We start from the raw sequence: 24,055 nt of genomic DNA, 5'->3' as shown, positions 1-24,055 counted from the left end.
TTTTAAATTACATATGGCTGGGATTCGGACTTTGATGCCTCGTAAGGCATCATAGGATGAAAAGTAGTGGCAAACGTAGAAAGCAACATCTCAATATCAAAGCACCAAATGAGTAATAAAGTCACAAAATCAGACAAAAAAATACAATTCCCGTCCAATCTTAATCGTCTTCAGCACCCAAAATTTTACAGTAAAAAAAAAATATTAGCAAACGACCTTGATTGTTACGGGATCGGTGAAAATAAGATTTTCACCGCTAAGATATTTTTTTAAGTTGGGTTAGTTGACACACGACGGGATGAGCACGAAATTTACTGCGTAAAAAAGCAGTTAAATTCTCACGACTCTCGTGACAAAACGGCTACGGATGGATAAGATATTTAATATTTATATCGTAACAAAAATTCTAAATGCAAAATAGGTAAAAAAAAAATATTATTTCCATTTTTTATTTTATTAATAAAAAGGAAGTGTGGAGATCTGACAGCATTTTTATTCGGTTCTTCTCTCAAAGTCTCAAACGAAAAGAGCAACGGACCTGATGAAGATAAGTGGCGGATTCCAACGTAAAGAAGTAACTAGATTTGAGGAGTGCGTTTGACGTCCGTGTTTTTTTTTTCTTTTACCTTCGTTGCAATTTCCAACACCAAACCACAGATCAAATTTTAGACTGTCTTGTCTCTCGCAGTCCCCAGAGTGAGCGAGAGAAGGAAAAAGAAAAAAAAAGAAAAAGAGAGAAAGTCAAGGAAAAAAATGGGGAGATCCACTTCCTGTTTCAAAATCATCACTTGCGGCAGCGATTCTGCTGAAAAAGACGAAGCTCTTGATGTTCCTGAGGTATATATCCTTTTCTTCTTTACGGCCGCCGGTTTTTCTTTTTCTTTTCCCTCCACTCGCATTTCATTGCCTTCTTCCTTTTGTTGTTTTCTGCTGAATTAGGGTTTCATTTTTCGTTTCGACTTGCGTTTGATGTTCTTTGTTACTTGTTTTAAGTTTCAGTGTAGAACGCTCGGCTACGTGAACTTTTTTTTTTTGTTTTATTTCCGGATTTGGTTGAGAATCGTAGCTTTGGAGCTTGAGTTAATTTTTGAAGATCTGAGAAATCTTGGCTCTGCATTAATATCAGCAATGTCAAAGCTGCCTTCTAAATCTGATGGTTAATTCAAGAATTTATAAATACTGTTGGTTTTTGTCAGTTACAGGTTCCAAATCTATCGAGATTTTAAACTTTTTGTTCTATTTTTAACTGGATTTTCCAACTATGCAAGATCGCAATGTGTTGTGATGCGAGATTTATGGACCTTTTTAGCTAATTAGATTTAATTAATAATTGGTGATTGGAAATGGCTGACAATTGTCAATTCTGGAAATTTGTAGTGTGTAATGCGTTTACAGGGAATATGTGTGTTATACATCGTGGATAAGTTCTTCTGCTCTGTATTTTCATTTGTTTGGTAGATAGGGTCCATCTGTTGTCTCTTAAACAAATGACAGTTCAGTACCGTTATGCCCTTTGTTGGGACTCGATAGCCCTTTAACAAACTCAATTGGGTTTGGTGCTTACAAGCTGAATAAAGCAATGCGTCCAGTGCTAGAATTTAGAGTCGAAGAGTAATTTATTTCACCTAAAATAGGGCCATTATTCTTTTTTTCCTCTATTTCTGGTTAAGCTGAATTCCTCTGTTGTTTTATATTTCATCACAGAACAAGAGATCAAGTGACAAAAAAGGATGGAGTTTCCGAAAGAGATCTGAACGGCATCGGGTGCTTAGCAACATTGTGATACAAGAATCTCCTTCTGGACTTAAGGAAAGCCCAGAATCTGCTGGTTTTAATTTTCAACAGCCAGATGTGTCCATTGCTCTTGAGAAAACCTCCACCATTGAATATACTGAAGAGAAACCTCAGTTGCTGACACCGAAAGAGTTAATTGAAGTAAAATCTGAGTTGCTGGCACCAAAAGAGTACACTGAAGAAAAATCTGAGTTGCTGGCACCAAAAGAGTATGCAGAAGAAAAATCTCAGTTGCTGACACCAATAGAATACACTGAAGAAAAATCTCAGTTGTTGACCCCAGAGGACTCAAAAGTGCCCGAACCTGTTGCTGCCACAACAAAAGAGGCTGAAGATGATACCAGCGTGGATGAATCTGTTGTTGTTATCATCCAGACTGCTATCAGAGGGTTCTTGGTATTATTTCGTTCCCAATTTGAATTTAAGACATACTAATTGGTAACATTTCTTACTCTTATCTTCTTGTCTTATTTGCAGGCATGGAAAGAGCTAGGAAAGCTTAAGAATTTAGTAAAGTTGCAGGCTGCTGTACGCGGGCACTTGGTTCGAAGGCATGCTGTGGGGACCTTACGGTGTGTTCAAGCCATTGTCAAGATGCAAGTTCTTGTTCGTGCACGTCGCGCTCGTATATCTCAAGTAGGGTCTCATGCTGAAAAGAAGCTGGATGGCAAGCACCATAAAGACAATCAAAGTTTGGTAATGCTTTCAACTCACATCAATAAATTAGAAGTCACAAGGCTATTTTCCTTCTATTATGGTTCATATTTTATGCATGGTGGCATGCTAGCTTCCACTTCCAAGAAACCTTTCTTTATTATTACAGTTTACCTTGTATTCTTTGAACCTATAGCTATGTCTCTTTATTGTCCCATGTCCTGATTCTTGAGTGGCATTAGGATTTTAGGCATGATTCCTATTCTTTATACAACCCCTTCCTAGTTCAATTAAAGCATGTAGGGTAGTGCTGGTTAGATGGCCAGCTCGTAAGTAAGAGTACATGAGCACATTTTACATTTAAGCATGAAGGTTCGAAGTGATCTTTAAAAACCTCTGGGAATATTCACTTACCCCACCTGGCACTGATCTAATTGTAAACAAGGGCCTGTAGGAGTACGTACATTCAGAAATTATGGACTGTTGATCCTAATGCCCATGATGTTTATTCTTTTTATATGACTGCATGATGCAATAAATCACATAGAAATATATAGCAAACAATATCACCTAATCCTATTGATTGGCAGGGTTGTGGTGGTCTGGTGGAGAAAGTTTTGCACAATGTGTTGCTTTCAATAAGTGCTATTCACAGATGATTTTACTCATCATTCTTTTATTTCTGAAGCAGGGAAGCACAGCAACAAAACAAAATGCAACTTATGCTTCCGTCGAGAAGCTGCTTAGCAATAGGTTTGCTCGGCAGGTACGTTAAGTCGACATACTTTAGCTTCATGTTTTTGAACTATGTCTACCCAACCATGCTCAGAATTTGCTTTGATTGCAGCTGATGGATTCAACACCGAAGACCAAACCTATCCACATCAAGTGTGATTCATCAAAACCTAATTCTGCTTGGAGCTGGTTGGAGAGGTGGATGTCTGTGTCATCATCCGGAAAGTCAGCAACAGCAGAGGTACTTATTGAACAACCAGAAAGAGAGAAAAGTGACAATTGTGACTCTCCAGTTGATGCTACAACTCCATCTGAAGCTATATGTGAGTCAAATGAACCAAAGTCTGATGTAAGGGAGATGTTGGTTTCATCAGAGAGTGAAGAGAATCTGATCACCTACGATGCAGCAAACTTTAAGTTTGAGGCATGCCAGCCAACTTCTTCTTCCATAATGGATGATTTGGAGCAGCCTCAGAGTAACAACATGAGTACATCTGACCTGAAAGAGACCTCACAGGTTCAAACAATGCAATCAGATGCACATTCTCAAACAGAGGTCAGTTGTCTTTCTCACAAGCCTGAAATAGAGAGTGAACCCAAATCTTCTATGAAAAGATTTACTTCCGAGCAACTGGAAATGGAGGGAAAGAAATATGTATATGGATCAAGAAAGGCAAGTAATCCTGTATTTATTGCTGCACAAACAAAATTTGAGGAGTTGAGTTCAACTGCCAATTCAAGTAAATCAATAAATTCATCCCACCAAGATGTTGGAGTTGAATCGAACATGGATAATGTGTCATCTGGGGTAGATATGATAAGTAGGTCAAAGGAGCTAAGCGTTGCAGAAAATCCAGTCCTCAATAACTGGAGGGTTCAACATGGTGGCTCTGAATGTGGCACTGAACTTTCTGTTACTTCCACTCTTGATTCACCTGATATATCTGAAGTTGGGACCATAGAATATGAACATGGAGCCAAAGTTTCTGAGCAAGAAAATTGCAGTTCTAACAGTACCAAGGATTTAGATGTTAAAGAAAATGATACAATTGCAATCCCAGTGCCTGATTCTTCTCTATCTGTTGCTGATCAGCCAGAGAAACTTGATGATGCTAAAGGTGAATCTGAGAATTTAATTGTTGTAGACTCCCCTCAAGTAGAACAGGAGCCATTGAAGAGTACATCTGATCTGCAGAGAGAACGGAAATCTGAGACTGGTAATCAAGCATACAGATCATCCCCAGAAGCCTCTCCCAGGAGCCATATGACTGTTCCAGAATCCCAAGGAACACCTTCTAGTCAGGTATCAGTGAAAGCTAAAATGAAAAAAACCAACAAGAGCAGTCAAAAGCACAAGTCTTTGTCTGCTGCTAAGGGTTCTCCATCAACTCCAGCTCATGATAGTGGTGCAAGAAGTAGTATGGAACAATTGCCCAAAGATCAGAAAAATGGGAAGAGACGCAATTCTTTTGGTTCAACAAGACCTGAGAACACTGATCAGGAGCCAAGAGATAGTAACAGTAGCCATTCTCTTCCCCATTTCATGCAAGCCACAGAATCTGCCAGAGCTAAGGTTAGTGCAAATAACTCACCAAGATCAAGTCCAGATGTGCAAGACAGGGACATACATATCAAGAAGAGACATTCCTTACCTGGAGCTAATGGAAGGCAGGGTTCCCCAAGAATTCAGCGATCAATGTCTCAAGCACAGCAGGGTGCAAAAGGGGATGGGACCAATCCTCTTCATGGTATGTTCTAAGCTTTATTATTATTATTATCTTAAATTGGATTGGGTCAGTATCCATTTTTGCCTGCTTAAAAGTTCATTACATTCTGGACGTTCTTCAATTTTCTATTAAATGATATTATACTTTTTTATACAAGAATTGAGCTTCTCACTAGTTGATCCTCATAAATATTCAAGCATACCAGATGACGTCTGTTTGCTAGCAATAACTTTTGTTGAGCTTTTTAACACATGAAGGTTTTTGCTTGATGGTACTCTTGTCCCTCGCCATCAAGAAATCCTTGTGGTTAGTGAAAGTTACGCATATTGCTTATTCATTAAGCCGACTATATGCCGTCATAACATCCTGCCTTATGGCATTTTTGGTGGGCTAGAAACGTTTGAGCCTTTAGGTTTCCATTCTGGTTGTTGATAGGGACCAGAGGTTTTCACACTAATGACTCGGTGCTTACCCGCTTGAGTCCTGTTTGTTTCAGAGAGAAGATGGCAAAGGTGAATGGTTTTTTGGAGCAACCATATATCAGGGTAACATGGTATTCAACCTCTCAGATGGAAAAGTGGAACCGATTGACGGTCTTACCGTCTAGCTTATGCATCAGCATTTTACTACTTGAGTTGATTCATGCATGCCATCTGGGGTTTGGCAAGGGAGGAGATAAATATAGAATGGAGTAAAAATTTTCTTGTATATTACCAGTACCAAAACCATTGATATTATTATTATTATTATTTTTCCTAAACTTTCTGCCTGGGAGGGTACGCTTGTGTGTTTTGTTCAACAGTGTTTGGTGTGATGTTATTCCGGTTTGCTACAGCATGTTTTGGGATGTCTGTTCGGAGTTTGAGACAATGACTGTAAAGTGGAGAGCTTTAGAGAAAGGCTTTGATCAATCTTTCCTGTAATAACTGGGCCGTGTCTCTGTTGTTTCCGTTGGCCACACTTCCATGACTAATTTTTAGTTTGTTTTTCCAGTTTCATTGATTAATTCTATAAATACGTTTTGACTTCTAATTCTCAGTGGGAATTTACCATTGTTGCTTAGCTTTGCTTTACGAACATAAGTTTCAGGCTTGTAACCAGATGCCTAGAGTAGGGAAACTGGCTTCTTTTTTTTTTTTTAAAAAAAGGGAACTAATCATGTACGCTAAGGAAAACTCAACTCTACGAGATACCTCTATTAATTCAAGCTTTGTACCTCACAAGTCCTAAATAACGTCTGTAAGAATTTAATGAAGTTTAATTGGGTGTCGGAAATATCGTCTGTTATATTTTGATTGCAAGATAAGAGTTTAATAGAATTTAATTAGGTATAATTTGTTATATTTTGGCTACGAGTTAATAGAGATTAATTGAGTACGAAGATTTAATTGAATGCGTTTTTCAGAAAAGAATTAATTGAATAAGATAAAAATTTAAAAATTTAATTAAAAATTGTATGTACTGTAAATAGAAAAGTTTTTTATTTCGTTTGGACTCAAAGAGTTTCGAGAGTTTTGAGTCTTTTGGACCGAGAGGCCCAAAACAAGAGAACCGCGGACCCAAAGCATCAGCCTAAACACGAGAAAGGATAGCCACGTGGCAGAGTTTTGCTGACAGACATGAATGTGTAGCTGTTGAGTGTTGACTGTACCAAAGCTGCGGCCTTTTTTCATCAACTCACTGTCCTTTCATCGTTTAACTCAAAAGAAAAAAAAAACCCAAAAAAAAGAAAAAAATTAAAACAGAAGAAAGAAAAGGAGAAAAACAGAAAAGAAAAGAAAAAAAAACTGTGGTCAGAATCTCAACTTCTCAAACCCGAAACCCATTTTATTTTAACCGACTTGCATTTACAGCGCGTGTAATACAACTTAAACTGTTTCAATATCCCTTAACTACCACGCGTCAAAAAGATGCGTGTGCCAGCGCTCACTCAACAGGAATCCCTCCCCACAGTACAGAACAGAAGCCTAGAAAGAAAGAGAGAAAAAAAAAAAGAGAAAATAGAGAAGAAAAAATCAGATAGAAAAACGGCAAAGCAAAAACCAGAGGATCTAGGGTTACCTTGGATCTCTCTGTTCGAAGGATTAGCTAATTAGATATAGATAGATATATAGCTATATCTATCTATCTTAGTTCTTTCTAATCGATCAGTTCTTTTGGTTATCTTTAATTAGGGTTTTCGAAACGCGGTAAGTTGATTTAAAGGCGGAGACCCTTTTTTGTTTTTGGGACAGTAGTGATGGAGTTAGGGTTTTAATTGGTCGAACCCTAGAATCGGTGATTTTGGGAATTGGACTTTGACATTTCTCACTGAGAATCGAAGCTGGAAAAGGAAGATTTTTGAGAGGATTTTTTAATCTTAATATTTACTATAATATATTATATTCTTGCGATCTGTAAATATGCGAGGAGTGCACAAATCGAAAAGGGTTACTTGGGCACCGGATGTTAACCTTTGTCAGGTAAAAATTGCAATTTTACTTTCGGAAAGTCCTAAATTTTGAGCTCCGGTTCAGGTGAAATAGAGAAAGGAAAAAGAGGGTGAAAATTTGAATTTGAATGGACCAAAATATTTGTAGAATGAAGCTATGTGAACCCTACTTGTTATGCTGTCTTTGGGCTTTGATATGTTTTTTTTTTTTCCTTATAAATTTTTTATCTGTTACACTGTGTGATGAGTTGCATTTGAACATTTCTGGTGGTTAATTGTTGCATTTGAACATTTCTGGTGGTTAATTTAGTCCATTTTTTAGTATTCTTGTGCAGCATGATTCTGAATGTGTTTACCATATTGGTGATGGCATTGCTATGTGAAGCATCTTAGGTTATGATTTGATGGTTTTTTTCTCCTGTTTTCATTTTCATTGGTATTTATGACTATTTAGTATTTTGCGCTTATATGGAACTGTTTTTATGGAATGAATTCCGTCAGTAGAGTTTGGAAGTTGGTCATGCTAGTTAGATGCAGAAATGAGTGAACGAGAATGGTAAAAGACTTTGACTTTTAGTTTATTCAAAAATGCTAATGAAGATAAAAATTTACCTCTGATTAGCATTCCTTGCTTGTCAATCAATGCTGCCTCCTTTCATATAATATTTGTCTAGACAGAACTCAATAACACATGATGAGAGCACCACAGTAACATCTCCTTGAAGTTTGATAGATGCATGTTAAGTTAATGACTGCTTGTAGTATTGCATGCATTGTGAAGTTTTGACTTTATATTGTGACCTGTAGTTATCAGAAAACACTTTCAATTTGTGGTTTGTGTCTTTGTTTTTCATTTTGATCATACCCTTTTCCATGTAGGATAGCTAATTGTCTGTCCAAAGTGTCTTAAGTATTTTTCTTTTGTACTGAGTCCTAAACAAGTTGAAATTCCTTTGGAGAAGCTCTAATTTTGGTATCTCTAATTCATAGATGTATTAGGTTCTTTACAAATTGAAGTTCTGAACTAATTTGAAATGATCTTTTACTCGTTTATGATGTGATATTTCAGAATAGTCCTTTGCCTAAGGTCTCTGTGTCTTAAAAGGGGTAATCGAGCATGTCAATGATGTCAAGCTAGTAAGGCCGACTTTGCTTTCTAATGAGTCAAGTGGTGAGAGTGAAGAAAGCAGTTTTTCCTCAATAGATAGGCTGAGTTCACCTCAAAAACATGACAAAGTGCTGATCTCTCTGTCTTATCCTGGGCTTACAGCAAATATACCCATTTTTGTGTTGGGAGTGTAACATGTATCTAATTCTAAAAGACTTGGTTAGATGCTTGGATGCAGAGCATGTAATTCATGACCAAATTGATTGCTGCTTTCATATTAACTCATCTATCTGACTGTCAAGGAATAAATACTTAACGTCTGTCTCATTCTACTAAGTTTATAGGCTGCTTTATATAGCTGGAACCTAGTATATATTTCCAACAAGATGGTTGTTTGCCAGGGACTAAAACTAATTGAGTGGCTAATACTAGATTTTATGATACTTCCAATTGTAACAGTATTAGGCAAAGTTTACTAGGATGAGCATCTGAAATTCACCTTCAGGTTTTATGAGTCTCAGCTTATTGTTGGTGAGAGGTGTAACAACTCAGAAAGAAATGACAGATTAGTTGGCACTTTTCAGCATCATAAAATGCAGTAGTTTATTTTGCTTGTACTTTTATTTCATTGTTAATAAAAAGGTTATATGTATAGTGTGAGAAAGTTTTCAAAAAAATATCCTTGTTTAGGCAAGCTCTCTTTAGTTCAGTCGGTAGAGGGCATTTCTACAATGAAATGATGATTGAGCATTTTAGAATCCTGTTTTATTGAAGTTGATAACAACAAATATAAATGGTTCTCCTCTTTAACAGATAAGGCTGTTTCTATCGGAGGAATCACCTCAACAAGTTGGGTTGGGTGTTCAAGACCACCTCCAAGCAAAAACCTCTTCGGTATCACATATAAATGGGGTAGCTGTGGATGACTTTCTACCTCCTGGCTTTGAAGGAGCTCATTCTACAAATCATCTGCAGATTAACTTGTCCGAAATCCCTGTCATTAAATGGAGATGTCCTCTCAGAGTAAGAAACAGTTCTAAAGACTCTTTTCTGGCCATTTCCGTTTAGTTTGATTTATAATTATTGCTCTAAGCATTTCTGTGAAAGCTGAATTTGGATTGTCACAGTTTGTATTGGACTTTAATTGGCAAGTAGTTGCTGGAGAGGAAAGTAAAGAGGTGGAGATTCAAAATCTGAGAGAAGTGAGAGTACTTGAAGCTGTGTATCCACGCCCATCTGCAATTCCTACAAAGTCTGATACTTCTCTTTTTCCTTTTTCTGACGGGTTGGGGGTGGGGTGTCTGTAAACTGCTTCTCTTGGGTTTTACTTTTCCATGAGCTGAAATTTTCTTCCCTTTGTGCAGCCCATCTGTTTCAGCGGATGTAGAAAACTGTCTCTTTGATGATCAGCGAACTCCTATAATACCCATCACTGCCATTGAGGATGAGGATGCAGCAATTGAAACACCATCTGACGTCTTAGCACCATTCAGTTCCGCCATTAGTTCTCAGCCCCAGTTATTGGCTCCTGGTATTTCACCTCCTCCGCATTGCAGTATGCCAAGTGGTTCAAGTGCTTCAGCCAATGAGAAACCAGCAGCTGGAATGGTTCTTGAACCTGGTGTAGCAGCTGCTGCCTTTACAGCAATTAACCAAAGCAATGAACGTGGAAGCATGATTGACCCTGACTTGCTTATAAAAATTCTCAGCAACCCAAAATTGATTGAGAAATTAGTTACAGATTATGGAGCGGCTTCAGGTGCACAAAACTCGCCTAATTCGACATCCCCTCTGGTACCTTTATCTGACCCACCTCCACCTGTAAATCTATCTGATCCATCTCCTGCTCACATCAATAGAACAGATGATGGTACCGCACCCCTAGTGGCTACTTCTGGTGGAGTGTTTTATGCACAGCCAAATGGGGTTGGAGTTGGACCCCAAAATCAACAGGGTCCTGTTCCTAGTGTCCGTCCAGTTTCACCTTCACCTGCTGTTGGACTTCCTCAGAAGAAGGATGTAAACTATTACAAGAACTTGATACAGCAGCATGGAGGAGAAAGACAAGTACCAGCACAGAAGTTCAATAGCCGATACATTCACCAACTAAGACCAAACCAAGAACTAATAAATAACCAGAAATCAAGAGATTCAAAGCCGAAGATAATGAAGCCTTGTATTTACTTTAACAGTTCCAGAGGATGCAGGAATGGAGCCAATTGTGCTTACCAACATGATACATCGTCCCAGAACAGGGGTAATACCGTTCCGGAGGCGCCCAATCCAAAGAGAATGAAAATGGAGAGAGAGATAAGCAGCTAGAAAAAATACCAGTGCACGAATGCCTTTTCACGTGGAAAAATGCTTACTGCACCTCAAACCTTTTTACTCCATTACTGGCTTGGGTACTTTTTGGTTTTTTGTCTGCAAATAGTTTTAATTCTAGTACTCACTTTCATTATTCTTGCATCAAGCATTAAGATTTAAGTTATGGGCGAGAGCCTTGATAATCACAATCAATTGCGGATATTCATCTTTAAGAGAGCATTTTTGTTTCCTTTTTCTTTGACTGCAAATGTTGCTTACATGTATTACGATATGACAAGATTGGAGTATTTTATTCTATCTTTTGTAATGTTTTATGCATTTTGTTTGGAAAATGGGAAGAAAGAGCAAATGATGGTATTTATGGACTCTCATGGTTCTAGTTCAGGGACTTTAAAATGAAAGAAAAAGAGTCAACTCAGCCAAAGCTCAAAAGGACTCTATATGAAACGTAAAAGGATGAGTAAGGCCAGGCCTAAAAGCCCATGTATAAAACACAAAAAGATGAGTAAGGCAGGGCCCAAAAGCGCATATATGAACCACAAAACAGATGAGTTGGCACTTTTAAAAGACCGAAGATGAGCGAGTAAATCCCAGTGGAGTGAAAAAACAAGACTGCAACAAAGACAAATCCCAGTGGAGTGAAGAAACAAGACTGCAACAAAGACAAAAAGGAAGCAAAGACGAAGGGAAGGAGGAGAAAATGTTGAAGTTTCTATCGAAGGTACGGATCGAGTTCAATGCATTGGACCCACGCATAGCATCATGTATGGAGTTCTTAGCCCAGTGCAACGCCCGCAAAGCCAAAGAATCGAATCCAGCGTGCCAGGTTCAAGTCAAGCGCCGTACCGACGATCACCCGCCCCAGATTGCAGTTACTTTTGTCAACGGAGTGGAAGAAGTTTTCGATGCCACTTCGACCCCTGCTCAGACCATAAGGAATATGATCCTCGAGAAAGGTCAGCTCCTTGAGACAGAGCAAATGTTCCGTGAAGCTGGCGAGAAGTGGCCCGTTATTATACCCGAGGAGGAACTTCACCAATCGTTTCCCGGAACCAAGGTTTGGTGCATTTTCTCAAATTTAATGATTTCTGGGTTGGTTCTTCGTGTTTGGTTGGTAGAGGCAATTTGTCGAATAATTGGTATGTCTGTAGGACACCAAATTCTCAGATAATATACTCTGGGTTTAATCATTTCTTGCTGTTTTTACATCCTGCTTACTTAAAAAGATTGGCAAAATGATATCAACTGGAAGATCAATAGTTATTCTTTTTCCAATTTTTTTTTAAAAATCACCTTCTGCTGTTGTTAATTACTACTAAATATAGTTTTTTTTCTTTCTTATTTGCTTAATTCTGGAAAATTAAGGTTGGAAATCCTTTTTCGAGATTAGTTCAACCATGCTATTGTTTTGTTTTACATCCCATCCAAACATATAGTAAATAATCATTTTCTGTATACTGGTTTTCTCCTTTTTCTTCAGCCGAGGAAAGCAGAAGAGAAGAAGCAGTGACTCCGATCTGTCTGAGCTACCCAATATACTGGGTGTCACTTTGGAAGATTATCAAAATGTTCCAGCCTGAACATCATTTTGAAACCTGATTTATGCTGCTAGAATGTGTTTCTTAATCTTCCTAGTTTTGGGTGCACCCAGTTTATGCTATTAACTCTCTTTGTACGAGTTTCTCATTAAAATCTCATTTTTAGCTTTGGGTGTATCCAGTTTATGCTATTGAACTCTCTTTGTATGAGTTTCTCATGAAAATCTCATTTTGTTGCATCTTGCAAGAGAGATCTGCAAATAGAAACAGATTTTGATTTATTATGACTTTTTCTGATTATGAAATGAATTGACTGTGGTTTGCTCTGTGCACGCTATTGCACATCTAAATGAATTGACTGGGCACCAAAGCAGTGAAACTTTATTTCTATAATTTTATAGAGCCACTGTACAGCAATACAAAGAAATTGTTTCCTAGCTGACTCATCTCTTCCAAACAGTTACAACGCCAAACATCATTAAAGAAAGAAAAAGAAAATTACAGGTTCAATTGCTCAGCGATCTTCTCGTTCAATTCTGTTGGGATCAGCCATCATATCCATCATCATCTTCTCAGGTGAATCATCCCAACTTGCAAACGTTTTCAGGTCAACCTGCACGAGGACAGACCACCACATGCTTAAGCCTTGACATGCAAGGGTCAGGTTTTACATAAGCATTCGATAAATGCTTTGATCTTAAATGGTTGGTTACCTTGCGTCTTTGCTCGGTGAAAAGCTCTTCTCGTTTCTTGTATGAAGTCTGGACTTCCTTTGCAGCCCTACCACCAAGTCCCCAAACTTCCACTTCTGCTATCGAAGCTTCCACTGCAAGGAACCCCTGCAAGAAACCATGTCGTGATTTAGTCAATCAGCCTGGAGGGCACTCAAGGCACTAAAAGATCTTGGAGTATTACCATATCAGTTTCTTAGTGTTAAAAGAAAATATAGTAGTAAATAATTATAACTCTAATGAGGGTAGAATTCAAAGAGATAAAAGACCAGCCAATGTAAAGAACAGCTTTACAGTTTTGCATCATTATGGGATTATGAACCACGCCATCATAAGTTTTATGTACCTGATTTGGGATAAGGGAACCTGGTTGGTATGTTTTGTCCATTGCATGATGGCGGACAGTAATCTTAGCAAAATCTTCATCAATAAATATCCTCTCATTTGCCGTAGTTCCTCCAAATGCAATTCCCACAGGTTTTGGATGTGATTCATAAACCCTGCCAGTAGGGTGCAAATGGCTGTACACAAAGTTCTTCTCTTTCCCTGTTAATGATTGTGTAAGTATTAGATTCACCAAGTCACTAAAAAGAAATGCCTGACAGATATTTAACTTAGGCTGAGTAAGGAATTGATCCTAACCTCCCCAGTGCGGCTTTCCACACTCCAGAAGAAAGGGGGAAGGAAAAAAAGAACAGAAGAAAAAAAAAAACCATTGGCATCTTTCTTCTTGCTTGATTACATACCTGAAGATGAATATACATGGAAGATTGGACTTATAGCATATAGGTTCCCTGAGCTTCCATAGAATGCATCCCTATTTTCAAAACCCTGCTGTGTAAGTACCCCTATGGTCCATTTTCTGGCTTTGCTACTATCCTGATGGGAATCCTCAGAGCTCGCAGAAACCAGAAAAAGTAATGGACCATGATAACCTTCAACATTAGACCAGAATCTGTTCAAGCCCTTCCCATGAGTAGATGACCTACAAAGTAGCAAAAAACTGCACAGATAAATGGAAGTTCTGAAAACAGAAAACTCAGGCCAAACAAAACACACAGAAGAGATGCATTCTACCTTGAAAAGATGACTACAAGCATTGATACTTTAACCAGCAATACATTCAAGAAGATAAATCACAATATCTCAGCAATACATTCAAGAAGATAAATCACAATATCTAATGAGTGGAAAATGACAAACCGATAAAGAAGATTTTCATTTGTTCCAACAATATCACCAACAAAGCATGTCTTCAAAATTTCTTCACTAATGGTGTTTCTAGATGCAAGGGAAATTGCCCATGCCCTTCCATGTGTTAGAAGTAAAGTGTGAGATGCCTGTGATGACATATCACCTGAAATTGATTCTGAAGATCCTGACTCATCCTGCAATTCATCAAGGAAAATTATCTTACTAATGTTTTCCTACAATCAGATCAACTGGTTTTCGCATACTAATCATACTTCAAAATATATTAGATGTCAGGTAAACGCAGATGCAAGCAGATACCAGACAACACAATGAGGGAATTCGGTGATAGATATAAATAAAGCCAATTATTTTCTTCAAATCTTACAAAGAATTGAAACACAGCACCTCTGCATTAACTGAGCTTTGAAGTCTTCCTTGAACAAATTGTATTAAGCAATCCGAAAGGGTTGGCGTTGTCATTAAGGCCCAAGCAAGAAACTTCCCCACAGGAAGTTCAACATCCAAGCCTAATATATCACAATCCCATACATCCAAGCTGGAACTAACATCAGCACACGAAACAACAGCAGACAACACCAAATGATTAATATCAGGCAGGAACAGTTTTCCTCTACTTTGGGAAATTTTCAAAGTCCTGACATTCCACAACATAGCCCAACACATCCAAAGAAGCAGAAGGACATCAGAGGGCAGTAAAGACCCATTTATCTTGCAATCAGATTCATCCGATTCAAACTCCAATTTCGAAGAAAGTCCCAATTTTTTCATTGCCATAGCGAATATTCTCAACAGTACATTAAGCGACATTGATGTAGACATCCTCCCACAGCACTTAACGTAACCTCTCAGGAATCCTAACCAGTTTATGCCTCCTTTTTCAGACATGAAAAATAAGTCTACTACTGATGATCCTAAGTGATCCATCAACCTTGGAAAAGACTCCGGCTTTTGTGGTGATTCGCAAACTGAATCCTCGTAACTTATATAAAAACATTGCTGGAAGAATCATGTAAGACAAAAAGGGTAATTATAAACTAAGTTACTGAATGAAAATAATAACTGTTTGAGTAGCTTAAAATTACCTGAAGGGATTGGATGGAGATTGTGTTTGTTTGAGGATCGGAGAGCTTCGAGAAGGACTTTTGAAGCAAAGGAAGAGCTCCCGTGGAAGCTGCGAGGCTCTCCAAGTCTCGTTGTTCCGGCGATACCGTCTGCTCCGTCGAAGCTGACGCTCCCATTGTTGCGAAAAGAACTTGCAATTCAGCTCTCAGAAATTCTGTTTGGTTTCTCGAAGATACTTGGAGTGGCTTTTCGTCCCTCTGAAAGGACCATTACCTGCCATTAACTGAAAAGTATCGGTGCTACGATCTTATGGCGATGTAAAAGGCACCGCTTCACGTCTTCTTTCTTTCATTTCCTTAATTGGGCCTGGGCCCAAGTATAATGTGGGTTTGACAGGCTTTGGTTGGCCTTAAAGGCCCTCTGGCCTTGTAGGTTTAAATTTTCCACACTTCATTCGCCCAAATGTCCGGCTTAAGCAATATCAAGCTCAAACGACACCGTTTCTCCCTCACTTTTATGGAGAAGGATTTTGATTATTCCCAATGGCCTAGTCCCTATTTTGGATCCAAACCCTACAAAAACCAGACCCAAAGAAGACGACGACGACGACGACGACGAACTCAGTGCTACTCATCGAGAACATTTCGGAAACCAGGTACGATAAAAGCCTAAGCTTTTCGTCTTTATATAAGAACTCACCCAAGTTCAAATCCTTCAAAATCTCCATCACTTTACGCTCTCCAAAACAACAATGGGTTCTTCACCTGCGAAAGACGATGCATTGGAGAAACTTGAATACCTCTCTCTCGTCTCCAAAGTCAGCACCGAACTCGAGAGTCACGTGGGGTTTTCCGACAAGGTTTTGGCGGAATTCATAACGGACATGGGCCGCCACTGCGAGACAGTTGATGAATTCGACGCAAAGCTGAAGGAAAACGGCGCCGAATTGCCTGATTACTTCGTCCGCACGCTTCTTACTATTATCCACGCGATTCTGCCTCCAAAGCCCAAGGGCGAGAAGGAATCCAAGAAGGAAACTGCTGGTGATGGTAAGAAGGGTAAATTTAAAGCCCTGGCGATTGCTGATGATAAAGATAGAGCGAAAGAGCTTGAGAAGGAAATTGAATTGGAGACGCGAGACCGACGAAAAGAAGAAGATAGAGACAGAGACAGAGATAGGAGGGATAGGGATAGAGATAGAGACAGAGACAGGAGTAGGCATAGAGATAGATATAAAGAGTATGGTGATGATGAAGGAGGGATTATGGAGTAGGGGAAGGAATAGGGAGCGAAACCGAGATAATAGAGACTGGCTTGAGAGGATAACAGGGATTATAGGAATAGGACCAGGCAGAGGGATCGGGATAATGGGGAAGGTCGTGAAGATGGGGAAAGGAGGAGTAATGGGAGGTATCGTGATGATGAGCCCGAATTGTATAAGGTGTACAAGGGGAGAGTTTCAAGAGTGATGGATTCCGGTTGTTTTGTGCAGTTGACTGAATTAAGGGGCAAGGAGGGTTTGGTTCATGTTTCGCAGATGGCTACTCGGAGGATTTCGAATGCCAAAGATGTTGTGAAGCGGGATCAGGAGGTTTATGTGAAGGTAATTTCGGTTTCGGGTCAGAAGTTGAGTTTGTCTATGAGAGATGTTGATCAGAATACTGGTAAGGATTTGCTTCCATTGAAGAAGAGTTCGGATGACGATGCTTTTAGGACTAATCCTTCAGGGGGGAAAGAGGGGCCTGTGATGAGAACTGGTCTTTCAGGAATTAGGATTGTGGAGGATGAGAATGCTGTTCCATCACGCAGGCCGTTGAAGAGAATGAGTTCACCAGAAAGATGGGAAGCCAAACAGTTGATTGCTTCTGGTGTTCTGACAGTAGATGAGTATCCGATGTATGATGAGGAAGGAGATGGAATGCTTTATCAAGAAGAGGGTGCTGAAGAAGAGCTTGAGATTGAGTTGAATGAGGATGAACCTGCCTTTTTGCAAGGGCAGACTAGGTACTCTGTAGATATGTCACCAGTAAAGATTTTTAAGAATCCTGAAGGGTCTTTGAGTCGTGCTGCTGCTCTCCAGTCTGCACTTATTAAGGAGCGGAGAGAAGTAAGGGAGCAGCAGCAGAGGACAATGCTTGATTCAATTCCAAAGGATCTTAATCGTCCTTGGGAAGACCCAATGCCAGAGACTGGTGAGAGGCATCTTGCACAAGAGCTGAGAGGTGTTGGATTGTCAGCATATGATATGCCTGAGTGGAAGAAGGATGCTTTTGGGAAAGCTTTGACTTTTGGGCAGAGGTCTAAACTTTCCATCCAGGAGCAGAGGCAGAGCCTGCCTATTTATAAACTAAAGAAGGAACTGATTCAGGCTGTGCATGATAATCAGGTTCTGGTGGTCATTGGTGAGACTGGTTCAGGTAAGACTACTCAGGTAACACAGTACCTTGCTGAGGCTGGTTACACTACAAGGGGTAAGATTGGATGCACTCAACCTCGTAGGGTGGCTGCAATGTCTGTGGCCAAGAGGGTCGCTGAAGAGTTTGGTTGTCGTTTAGGGGAGGAAGTTGGGTATGCTATTCGTTTTGAAGATTGTACTGGACCAGATACTGTCATCAAGTACATGACTGATGGTATGCTTCTTAGGGAGATTCTAATTGATGAGAATCTGTCTCAATACTCCGTCATTATGCTTGATGAAGCTCATGAGCGAACAATTCATACTGATGTCCTTTTTGGGTTATTGAAGCAGCTTGTGAAATGTAGACCTGATCTTCGTCTGATTGTTACTTCTGCTACATTGGATGCAGAGAAGTTTTCAGGGTATTTCTTCAACTGTAATATTTTTACAATTCCTGGGAGAACATTTCCTGTGGAGATACTCTATACAAAACAGCCTGAAAGTGACTATCTAGATGCTGCTTTGATTACAGTCCTACAGATACATTTGACTGAACCTGAAGGTGACATTCTTCTCTTCCTGACTGGTCAGGAGGAAATTGATTTTGCATGCCAGTCTCTTTATGAGAGGATGAAAGGGCTAGGTAAAAATGTTCCTGAGTTGATTATTTTACCAGTTTATAGTGCTCTTCCTAGTGAAATGCAGTCTAGGATTTTTGAACCTCCCCCTCCAGGGAAAAGGAAGGTAGTGGTGGCAACGAATATTGCCGAGGCTTCTTTAACTATTGATGGAATATTCTATGTGGTTGATCCTGGTTTTGCAAAGCAAAATGTCTATAATCCAAAGCAAGGGCTTGATTCTCTGGTTATAACACCAATTTCACAAGCATCAGCCAAGCAACGTGCTGGGCGTGCTGGGCGTACTGGACCCGGAAAATGCTACCGCCTGTACACTGAGAGTGCATACAGAAATGAGATGTCTCCTACAACAATTCCAGAAATCCAAAGGATTAATCTTGGTACAACAACATTAATGATGAAGGCCATGGGAATAAATGATCTCCTTTCTTTTGATTTTATGGATCCACCAGCACCCCAAGCTCTCATTTCTGCTATGGAACAACTTTACAGTCTAGGAGCTCTAGATGAGGAGGGACTTTTGACTAAATTGGGTAGAAAAATGGCAGAATTTCCTCTTGATCCACCACTATCGAAGATGTTATTGGCCAGTGTGGACCTTGGGTGTAGTGATGAGATATTGACAATTATCTCTATGATTCAAACAGGTAACATCTTTTACAGACCAAGGGAAAAGCAAGCTCAAGCTGATCAGAAGAGGGCCAAGTTTTTCCAACCTGAGGGAGACCATTTGACTCTACTTGCTGTATATGAGGCCTGGAAAGCAAAGAACTTTTCCGGGCCTTGGTGTTTTGAAAATTTTGTTCAGTCTCGATCCTTGAGGAGGGCACAGGATGTCAGAAAACAGCTTCTCAGCATCATGGATAAGTATGTTGATCTACCTTTTGGTTTAATAATGTGTTGTTTTTGCAATTGTGTCTCTGATCAAGATATTTGCTTTATATTTATGCATGTATGTTCTTATGATTTTAAATGTGTTCTACACTTTGATAGGTAACTTTCATGCATTATTAGAGTAGGATATATTTGCATTTACATTTTCTAATCATCACAAGTAGAACATATCTTTGATAATGTTTTACATGATTATTACTACAAGGATAAGCGCTAACTCCAGTTAATTTGATCACTTAAAAAATACGAGAATGTTGGTTGAGCTTAATTGGCTAGAAAACTTCTCACTTACCTGCTTTCCAGGTCTCTTACTTTGTGTGCACTTGTAAGCCCTCGTTTGGGTGCTGTACTAGGGGATTGTGGATGTGTCTATGGGAAAATTCAAAGCTAATTGTGCTTATGAAATATCCCTGATTTTCTGAACTTGCTTTTTTAATTTAGCATTGTCCTTGTTAGTTTGTGGTATTAGTAATAACCTTCACATGTCTACATTAGCATCAAGAAGCCGGACTTCCTTGATCTCTCTCTTTCATCTGTTTGAATTTGTTTTGTTCACTGACTTCCTTGATCTGTCTTTTCATCTGTTTGAATTTTGTTTTGTTCACTAGTAGATGTATTAAGACCTTTTAACTTTTACATCTACAAGGTTCTAACGCAAAAGTTGATGCTTTTCAGGTACAAATTGGATGTAGTCAGTGTGGGAAAGAATTTTACGAAGATTAGAAAAGCTATTGCAGCTGGGTTCTTTTTCCATGCTGCTAGGAAGGACCCACAGGAGGGATACAGAACTCTGGTTGAGAACCAGCCTGTGTATATTCACCCAAGCAGTGCCCTTTTCCAGAGACAACCGGACTGGGTGATATACCATGAGCTGGTGATGACAACAAAGGAATACATGCGGGAGGTAACAGTGGTAGATCCCAAGTGGCTCGTTGAACTGGCTCCAAGGTTCTTCAAAGTGGCAGATCCCACAAAAATGAGCAAGCGCAAGCGCCAAGAACGTATTGAACCTCTTTATGATAGATACCATGAGCCTAATTCTTGGCGTCTGAGTAAACGACGAGCTTGATAGGTCAGTGTCGTTGATCTCAGATTGGTTTTGCTTCACGTTGTAACTGTATGTATTATATTTCCCTTTGTAAGTTGTAGTTGATTTTTAAAACCTGTCGCCCCACATCTTGCTCTTTCTAACATGAGTCATGAATTCAGAGAAATATTCCTTCACATTTTTTATAAAAAGAGTAAAAGTTTCATTTATTAAGGCATATGTGAAAGGAATTTAATGATAATTATTTATCAATTACTATCCTAATGATCAGGAGAACCATGCTTCATAGTCAATTGATTTTCGCCACTTTGAATTGAGGTCATCCTAATCATCAGGAGCTGTTTACATTGACAGCATTTGCTCACTCGAAACTGTTTGGAAGGTAATCCATTTCTCCTCTCGACATGCTTTAGCATCTAATGTCTACATTTCAAACCATTGGGGGCAGGTGTTCCGAAGTGTTTTGGAACCAATAATATATCTGGAAAATTCTAGAAGGACAGCCTGCAGCAAAGCTACAAAGATACTTGCCAACAGAGGAGATTGGAGTTATGATATGGGAAAGAAACGATGTATCAGTTTCTACTTCGATAGGGAGTAGATTTGTTGGAAAGGCCACTTACCTTCTTAAGAAGGGAATAGCAGCTAGGAATATATTATTAGACAGAATTGATAGTGTAATGACAATGCAAGAGGGGAAGACAAAATTGAGTGCTTGGTTTATGAGAAGAAAGATGAGAGTCATACTCCTAATTAAGTGGACTGTTAATATTATGTGTACAAAAGTTTATATTCTGTGGGACTTAAAATTGAATTAAGTTGATTAATTTGGTTAATAAACTAAAATAGAATTAATCGAATTAAGTTATTAATTCGGTTAATGAAAAATAAAAAAAGTGGGTCGATTCGATTAAAATATATAAAAAGATCAATTAAATCGACGAAAAATTTGCAATCAATCGATTGTTTAGATCTTGCAATGTCTTCTCCCTTTCTCTCTTTGTTTTCCTTTTCGGGTCTTTTCCGCTTTAAACGTCGTCGTGTTTGCTCCTAAGGCCCTAATCATCTATGTTTACTTGGTCATGTAGTTTGGGCTTTTGGCTTTTGGGTTGACGAGCGGAGCAAACTCAACTTTAATAAGACTTTTAATCAATTGATCAAGACGTTCCTTACCGAGGATACTCATTGCCCATTTGACTCTGATGTTGCTACAATGGTGGGGCTACTCCACCTTGATGCTGCCACGTGTGCGGAGAAAAGAATTTACGTAGTAACTCCTATCTCAACTTGCTACTATACTATTTTGGAAGGAGTGTTATGTTATCAATTTCTCTTACCAATGGGGGAGCAACGAATTTGGAGCCGTTGATCTTGTTTACTTTACAAGTCAAAAACTCTGTGCAGATTAGAAGAACCCGACAACCGACAGCCTTGCTCTCTCCTGAGTTACAGTGTCTTAAATTCTTAATCTTTCTTTACTGAATAAACAATGGAAAAGAAATCGAAAATCTCCACTTGCTCTACTTGCTCTACTTGCTCCACTTCACAAATCCAAGTCTCAAAAAGAGTAAGACGCCCTTTTTTTACTCTCCTCTCTCTCCAAACGGCGGAGGGGCAAAGAGAAAGAAAGCAAAAGCCAAGATGGGCTCGGTTTCACTGAAAATAGGAGATGGAACAGCAAGATTCAAGAGAGCAACACTTTGCTCCTCAGCTGTCAACATTCTCATGCTTTTCTCTGTTCTTACAACCAATCTCTTTGCTTTATATGCCTTCACGTATTCACCGAAACAGCACATAAGCAACCCACTTAACCATCCTGAGAAGAACTTCTCTTTAATATCTGAACAAGTCTCCTTGATAATAAGAGAGATCGATTCTTCTCAAAGGAAGCTTGCCCAGATGGAAAAAGAGCTCCTTGGTTATGAAACTCTTGATCTTTCAAGACCCAATCTTGCGAGTGAGCTTAAGTTGTTTTTGCAACATCATCAGCTTCCTTTGGGGAAGGATTCAAGAACTGGGATCACTGAGATGGTGGCCTCCGTGGGGCATTCTTGTGAGAAATCTGCTGATTTGTTGTCCCAGTACATGAGTTACAAGGTTTCCGGACCTTGTCCTGATGACTGGAGTCTTGCTCAGAAGCTAATTGTGAAGGGATGTGAGCCTTTGCCCAGAAGGAGGTGCTTTGCCAAGACTGTTCCTAAGGTTGGTCTTAGTTCTTTACCTCTTTCTCTTTGGAAACCTGTAAGTGAAAAGATTGTTACTTGGAGTGGTCTTGGTTGCAAGAACTTTAACTGTTTGAATAGTAAAAAATTGAGTAGAGATTGTGTTGGTTGCTTTGATTTGATTAATGGATATGAGACTCAAAAATATGTTAAGGCTAGAAGCAAGAATGATTTTCTTGTGGATGATGTGTTAGCTATGGGGAATGGTGGGATTAGAATTGGATTTGATATTGGAGGTGGGTCTGGGACTTTTGCTGCTAGAATGGCTGAGAGGAATGTGACAGTGATTACTAACACCTTGAACGTTGATGCACCATATAGTGAATTCATTGCTGCAAGAAGCCTTTTCCCCTTGTTTTTGAGTTTGGACCATAGGTTCCCTTTCTATGATAATATTTTTGATTTGGTTCATGCGACAAGTGGATTAGATGTTGGTGGTAAACCAGAAAAATTGGAGTTCTTGATGTTTGATGTAGATCGCATTTTGAGGGCTGGTGGCTTGTTTTGGTTAGATAATTTTTATTGTGCCAATGATGAAAAGAAGAGGGATTTGACTCGTTTGATAGAGAGGTTTGGATACAAGAAGCTGAAATGGGTTGTAGGAGATAAGATTGATGCAGCTGGGTCAGGCAAACCCGAAGTTTATCTATCTGCTGTTTTACAGAAGCCAGTGAGAACATGACGGTTAGAGATATCCTGGAAACTGATGGAGGTAACAATATTGTTCCAATTTCTAGCTTTATCCCCACAAAATTTGTGCATATTTATTGCCTTAATATCCTCATGAATTTGTTCTAAGGTGGAATAAATGCTGCAATTGATTCCTTTCCTAAGTAGCAGTGGTGGAGAATGACCTCTGTTCTGTAATCTAAAGCTTTTTTTCCCCCCTTGAATCTCTTCTTTTGTAGTTTCATCGATGTTGGTATTTCAAACAATGAATATTAGGAAATGAAATTTTCATAGTGTATTCTTGAATTTGTTTCAGTATTTAACATTTGATGTTTCCTTGTAATTAAGTGTGCCTTTTGCTGAGCATCTTTTGAGTTTTACTATATGCCCCGCAGCTAGTCCTGAAAATCATGATTCCAGCTGTATGCTTGGATCTCAAATACCTGGGTCATTGGCATGGTTATCTTTTGCTCTCAGCTGACATTATATGAATGTAGGAAGAACGTTTTGTTTGACTTGTTCAAGTACCCAAAATTCCTTCCACAAACATGTATATGACCACCCTAAATTGTTAATCCATGAAATAAAATTGTTACTTATCGTTGGCCTTAAATATTCTTTTGCTCTTGATGTGCCTCTGTTTATACTATTGGACATTGCAATCAAACCATTTCCTGCTTTTTCTTCCAAATCTAAGTTAGATAGCCTGGTGTTCAAGCTATGCGCTCTTGCGAATAGAAAAATTGAACTCACTTCTGAACTTAGCCTTGCTCCCCTTACCTGATTATTTGGTCCTTAATCAGGCTTTGCTTGGAACACTGCCGGAAAGTATTTGAGTTCTCCTTAAAACAGTTTGGAGAATG

At 39.1% G+C, this 24,055-nt stretch overlaps 6 protein-coding genes across 8 annotated transcripts; 5 read left to right on the top strand and 1 right to left on the bottom strand.

The window, feature by feature from the left end:
• Positions 1 to 508: 508 nt before the first annotated feature.
• IQD32 (IQ-domain 32) lies at positions 509 to 5,942 on the top strand. 2 transcript variants are annotated; one of them, XM_021428700.1, is made up of 6 exons: positions 509 to 837; positions 1,705 to 2,190; positions 2,272 to 2,490; positions 3,140 to 3,214; positions 3,296 to 4,931; positions 5,407 to 5,942. In XM_021428700.1, exons 1-6 carry the CDS (start codon positions 754 to 756, stop codon positions 5,424 to 5,426), a joined length of 2,520 nt encoding a protein of 839 aa, XP_021284375.1. In that variant the 5' UTR covers positions 509 to 753; the 3' UTR covers positions 5,427 to 5,942. The 2 variants fall into 2 exon arrangements, with proteins under 2 accessions (XP_021284375.1, XP_021284374.1); XM_021428699.1 differs by having other exon boundaries at positions 3,137 to 3,214.
• Positions 5,943 to 6,673: 731 nt separating this feature from the next.
• LOC110416792 (Zinc finger C-x8-C-x5-C-x3-H type family protein) lies at positions 6,674 to 11,142 on the top strand. The gene is made up of 4 exons (XM_021428880.2): positions 6,674 to 7,372; positions 9,263 to 9,472; positions 9,577 to 9,701; positions 9,814 to 11,142. The coding sequence occupies exons 1-4, from the start codon at positions 7,313 to 7,315 to the stop codon at positions 10,769 to 10,771; spliced, it is 1,353 nt and encodes a 450-aa protein (XP_021284555.1). The 5' UTR covers positions 6,674 to 7,312; the 3' UTR covers positions 10,772 to 11,142.
• Positions 11,143 to 11,285: 143 nt separating this feature from the next.
• Positions 11,286 to 12,599, top strand: LOC110416793 (39S ribosomal protein). Its single transcript, XM_021428881.2, has 2 exons — positions 11,286 to 11,834; positions 12,258 to 12,599. The coding sequence occupies exons 1-2, from the start codon at positions 11,478 to 11,480 to the stop codon at positions 12,285 to 12,287; spliced, it is 387 nt and encodes a 128-aa protein (XP_021284556.1). The 5' UTR covers positions 11,286 to 11,477; the 3' UTR covers positions 12,288 to 12,599.
• Positions 12,600 to 12,674: 75 nt separating this feature from the next.
• LOC110416791 (TLD-domain containing nucleolar protein) lies at positions 12,675 to 15,629 on the bottom strand. Its single transcript, XM_021428879.2, has 7 exons — positions 15,344 to 15,629; positions 14,646 to 15,257; positions 14,250 to 14,434; positions 13,793 to 14,031; positions 13,393 to 13,592; positions 13,029 to 13,154; positions 12,675 to 12,928 (listed from the first exon to the last, which is right to left on the bottom strand). Exons 1-7 carry the CDS (start codon positions 15,497 to 15,499, stop codon positions 12,830 to 12,832), a joined length of 1,617 nt encoding a protein of 538 aa, XP_021284554.1. The 5' UTR covers positions 15,500 to 15,629; the 3' UTR covers positions 12,675 to 12,829.
• Positions 15,630 to 15,850: 221 nt separating this feature from the next.
• Positions 15,851 to 21,034, top strand: LOC110416790 (ATP-dependent RNA helicase). Of its 2 annotated transcripts, XM_089783665.1 has the most exons (4): positions 15,851 to 16,592; positions 16,653 to 19,226; positions 19,929 to 20,325; positions 20,573 to 21,034. In XM_089783665.1, exons 1-3 carry the CDS (start codon positions 16,075 to 16,077, stop codon positions 20,320 to 20,322), a joined length of 3,486 nt encoding a protein of 1,161 aa, XP_089639791.1. In that variant the 5' UTR covers positions 15,851 to 16,074; the 3' UTR covers positions 20,323 to 20,325; positions 20,573 to 21,034. The 2 variants fall into 2 exon arrangements, with proteins under 2 accessions (XP_089639791.1, XP_089639790.1); XM_089783664.1 differs by lacking the exon at positions 15,851 to 16,592 and having other exon boundaries at positions 16,631 to 19,226; positions 20,656 to 21,034.
• Positions 21,035 to 21,791: 757 nt separating this feature from the next.
• Positions 21,792 to 23,498, top strand: LOC110417411 (putative methyltransferase At1g29790). Its single transcript, XM_021429760.2, has 2 exons — positions 21,792 to 23,235; positions 23,323 to 23,498. The coding sequence occupies exon 1, from the start codon at positions 21,943 to 21,945 to the stop codon at positions 23,203 to 23,205; it is 1,263 nt and encodes a 420-aa protein (XP_021285435.1). The 5' UTR covers positions 21,792 to 21,942; the 3' UTR covers positions 23,206 to 23,235; positions 23,323 to 23,498.
• The last annotated feature ends 557 nt before the right edge of the window (positions 23,499 to 24,055 follow it).

Source organism: Theobroma umbraticum, unplaced genomic scaffold (assembly GCF_002168275.2).
Source record: "Theobroma umbraticum cultivar Fairchild unplaced genomic scaffold, ASM216827v3 scaffold_51.0, whole genome shotgun sequence".
Taxonomy (NCBI): domain Eukaryota; kingdom Viridiplantae; phylum Streptophyta; class Magnoliopsida; order Malvales; family Malvaceae; genus Theobroma; species Theobroma umbraticum.
Note: the sequence above shows the minus strand (reverse complement) of the source record. Positions and strands in the feature narration are given on the sequence as shown.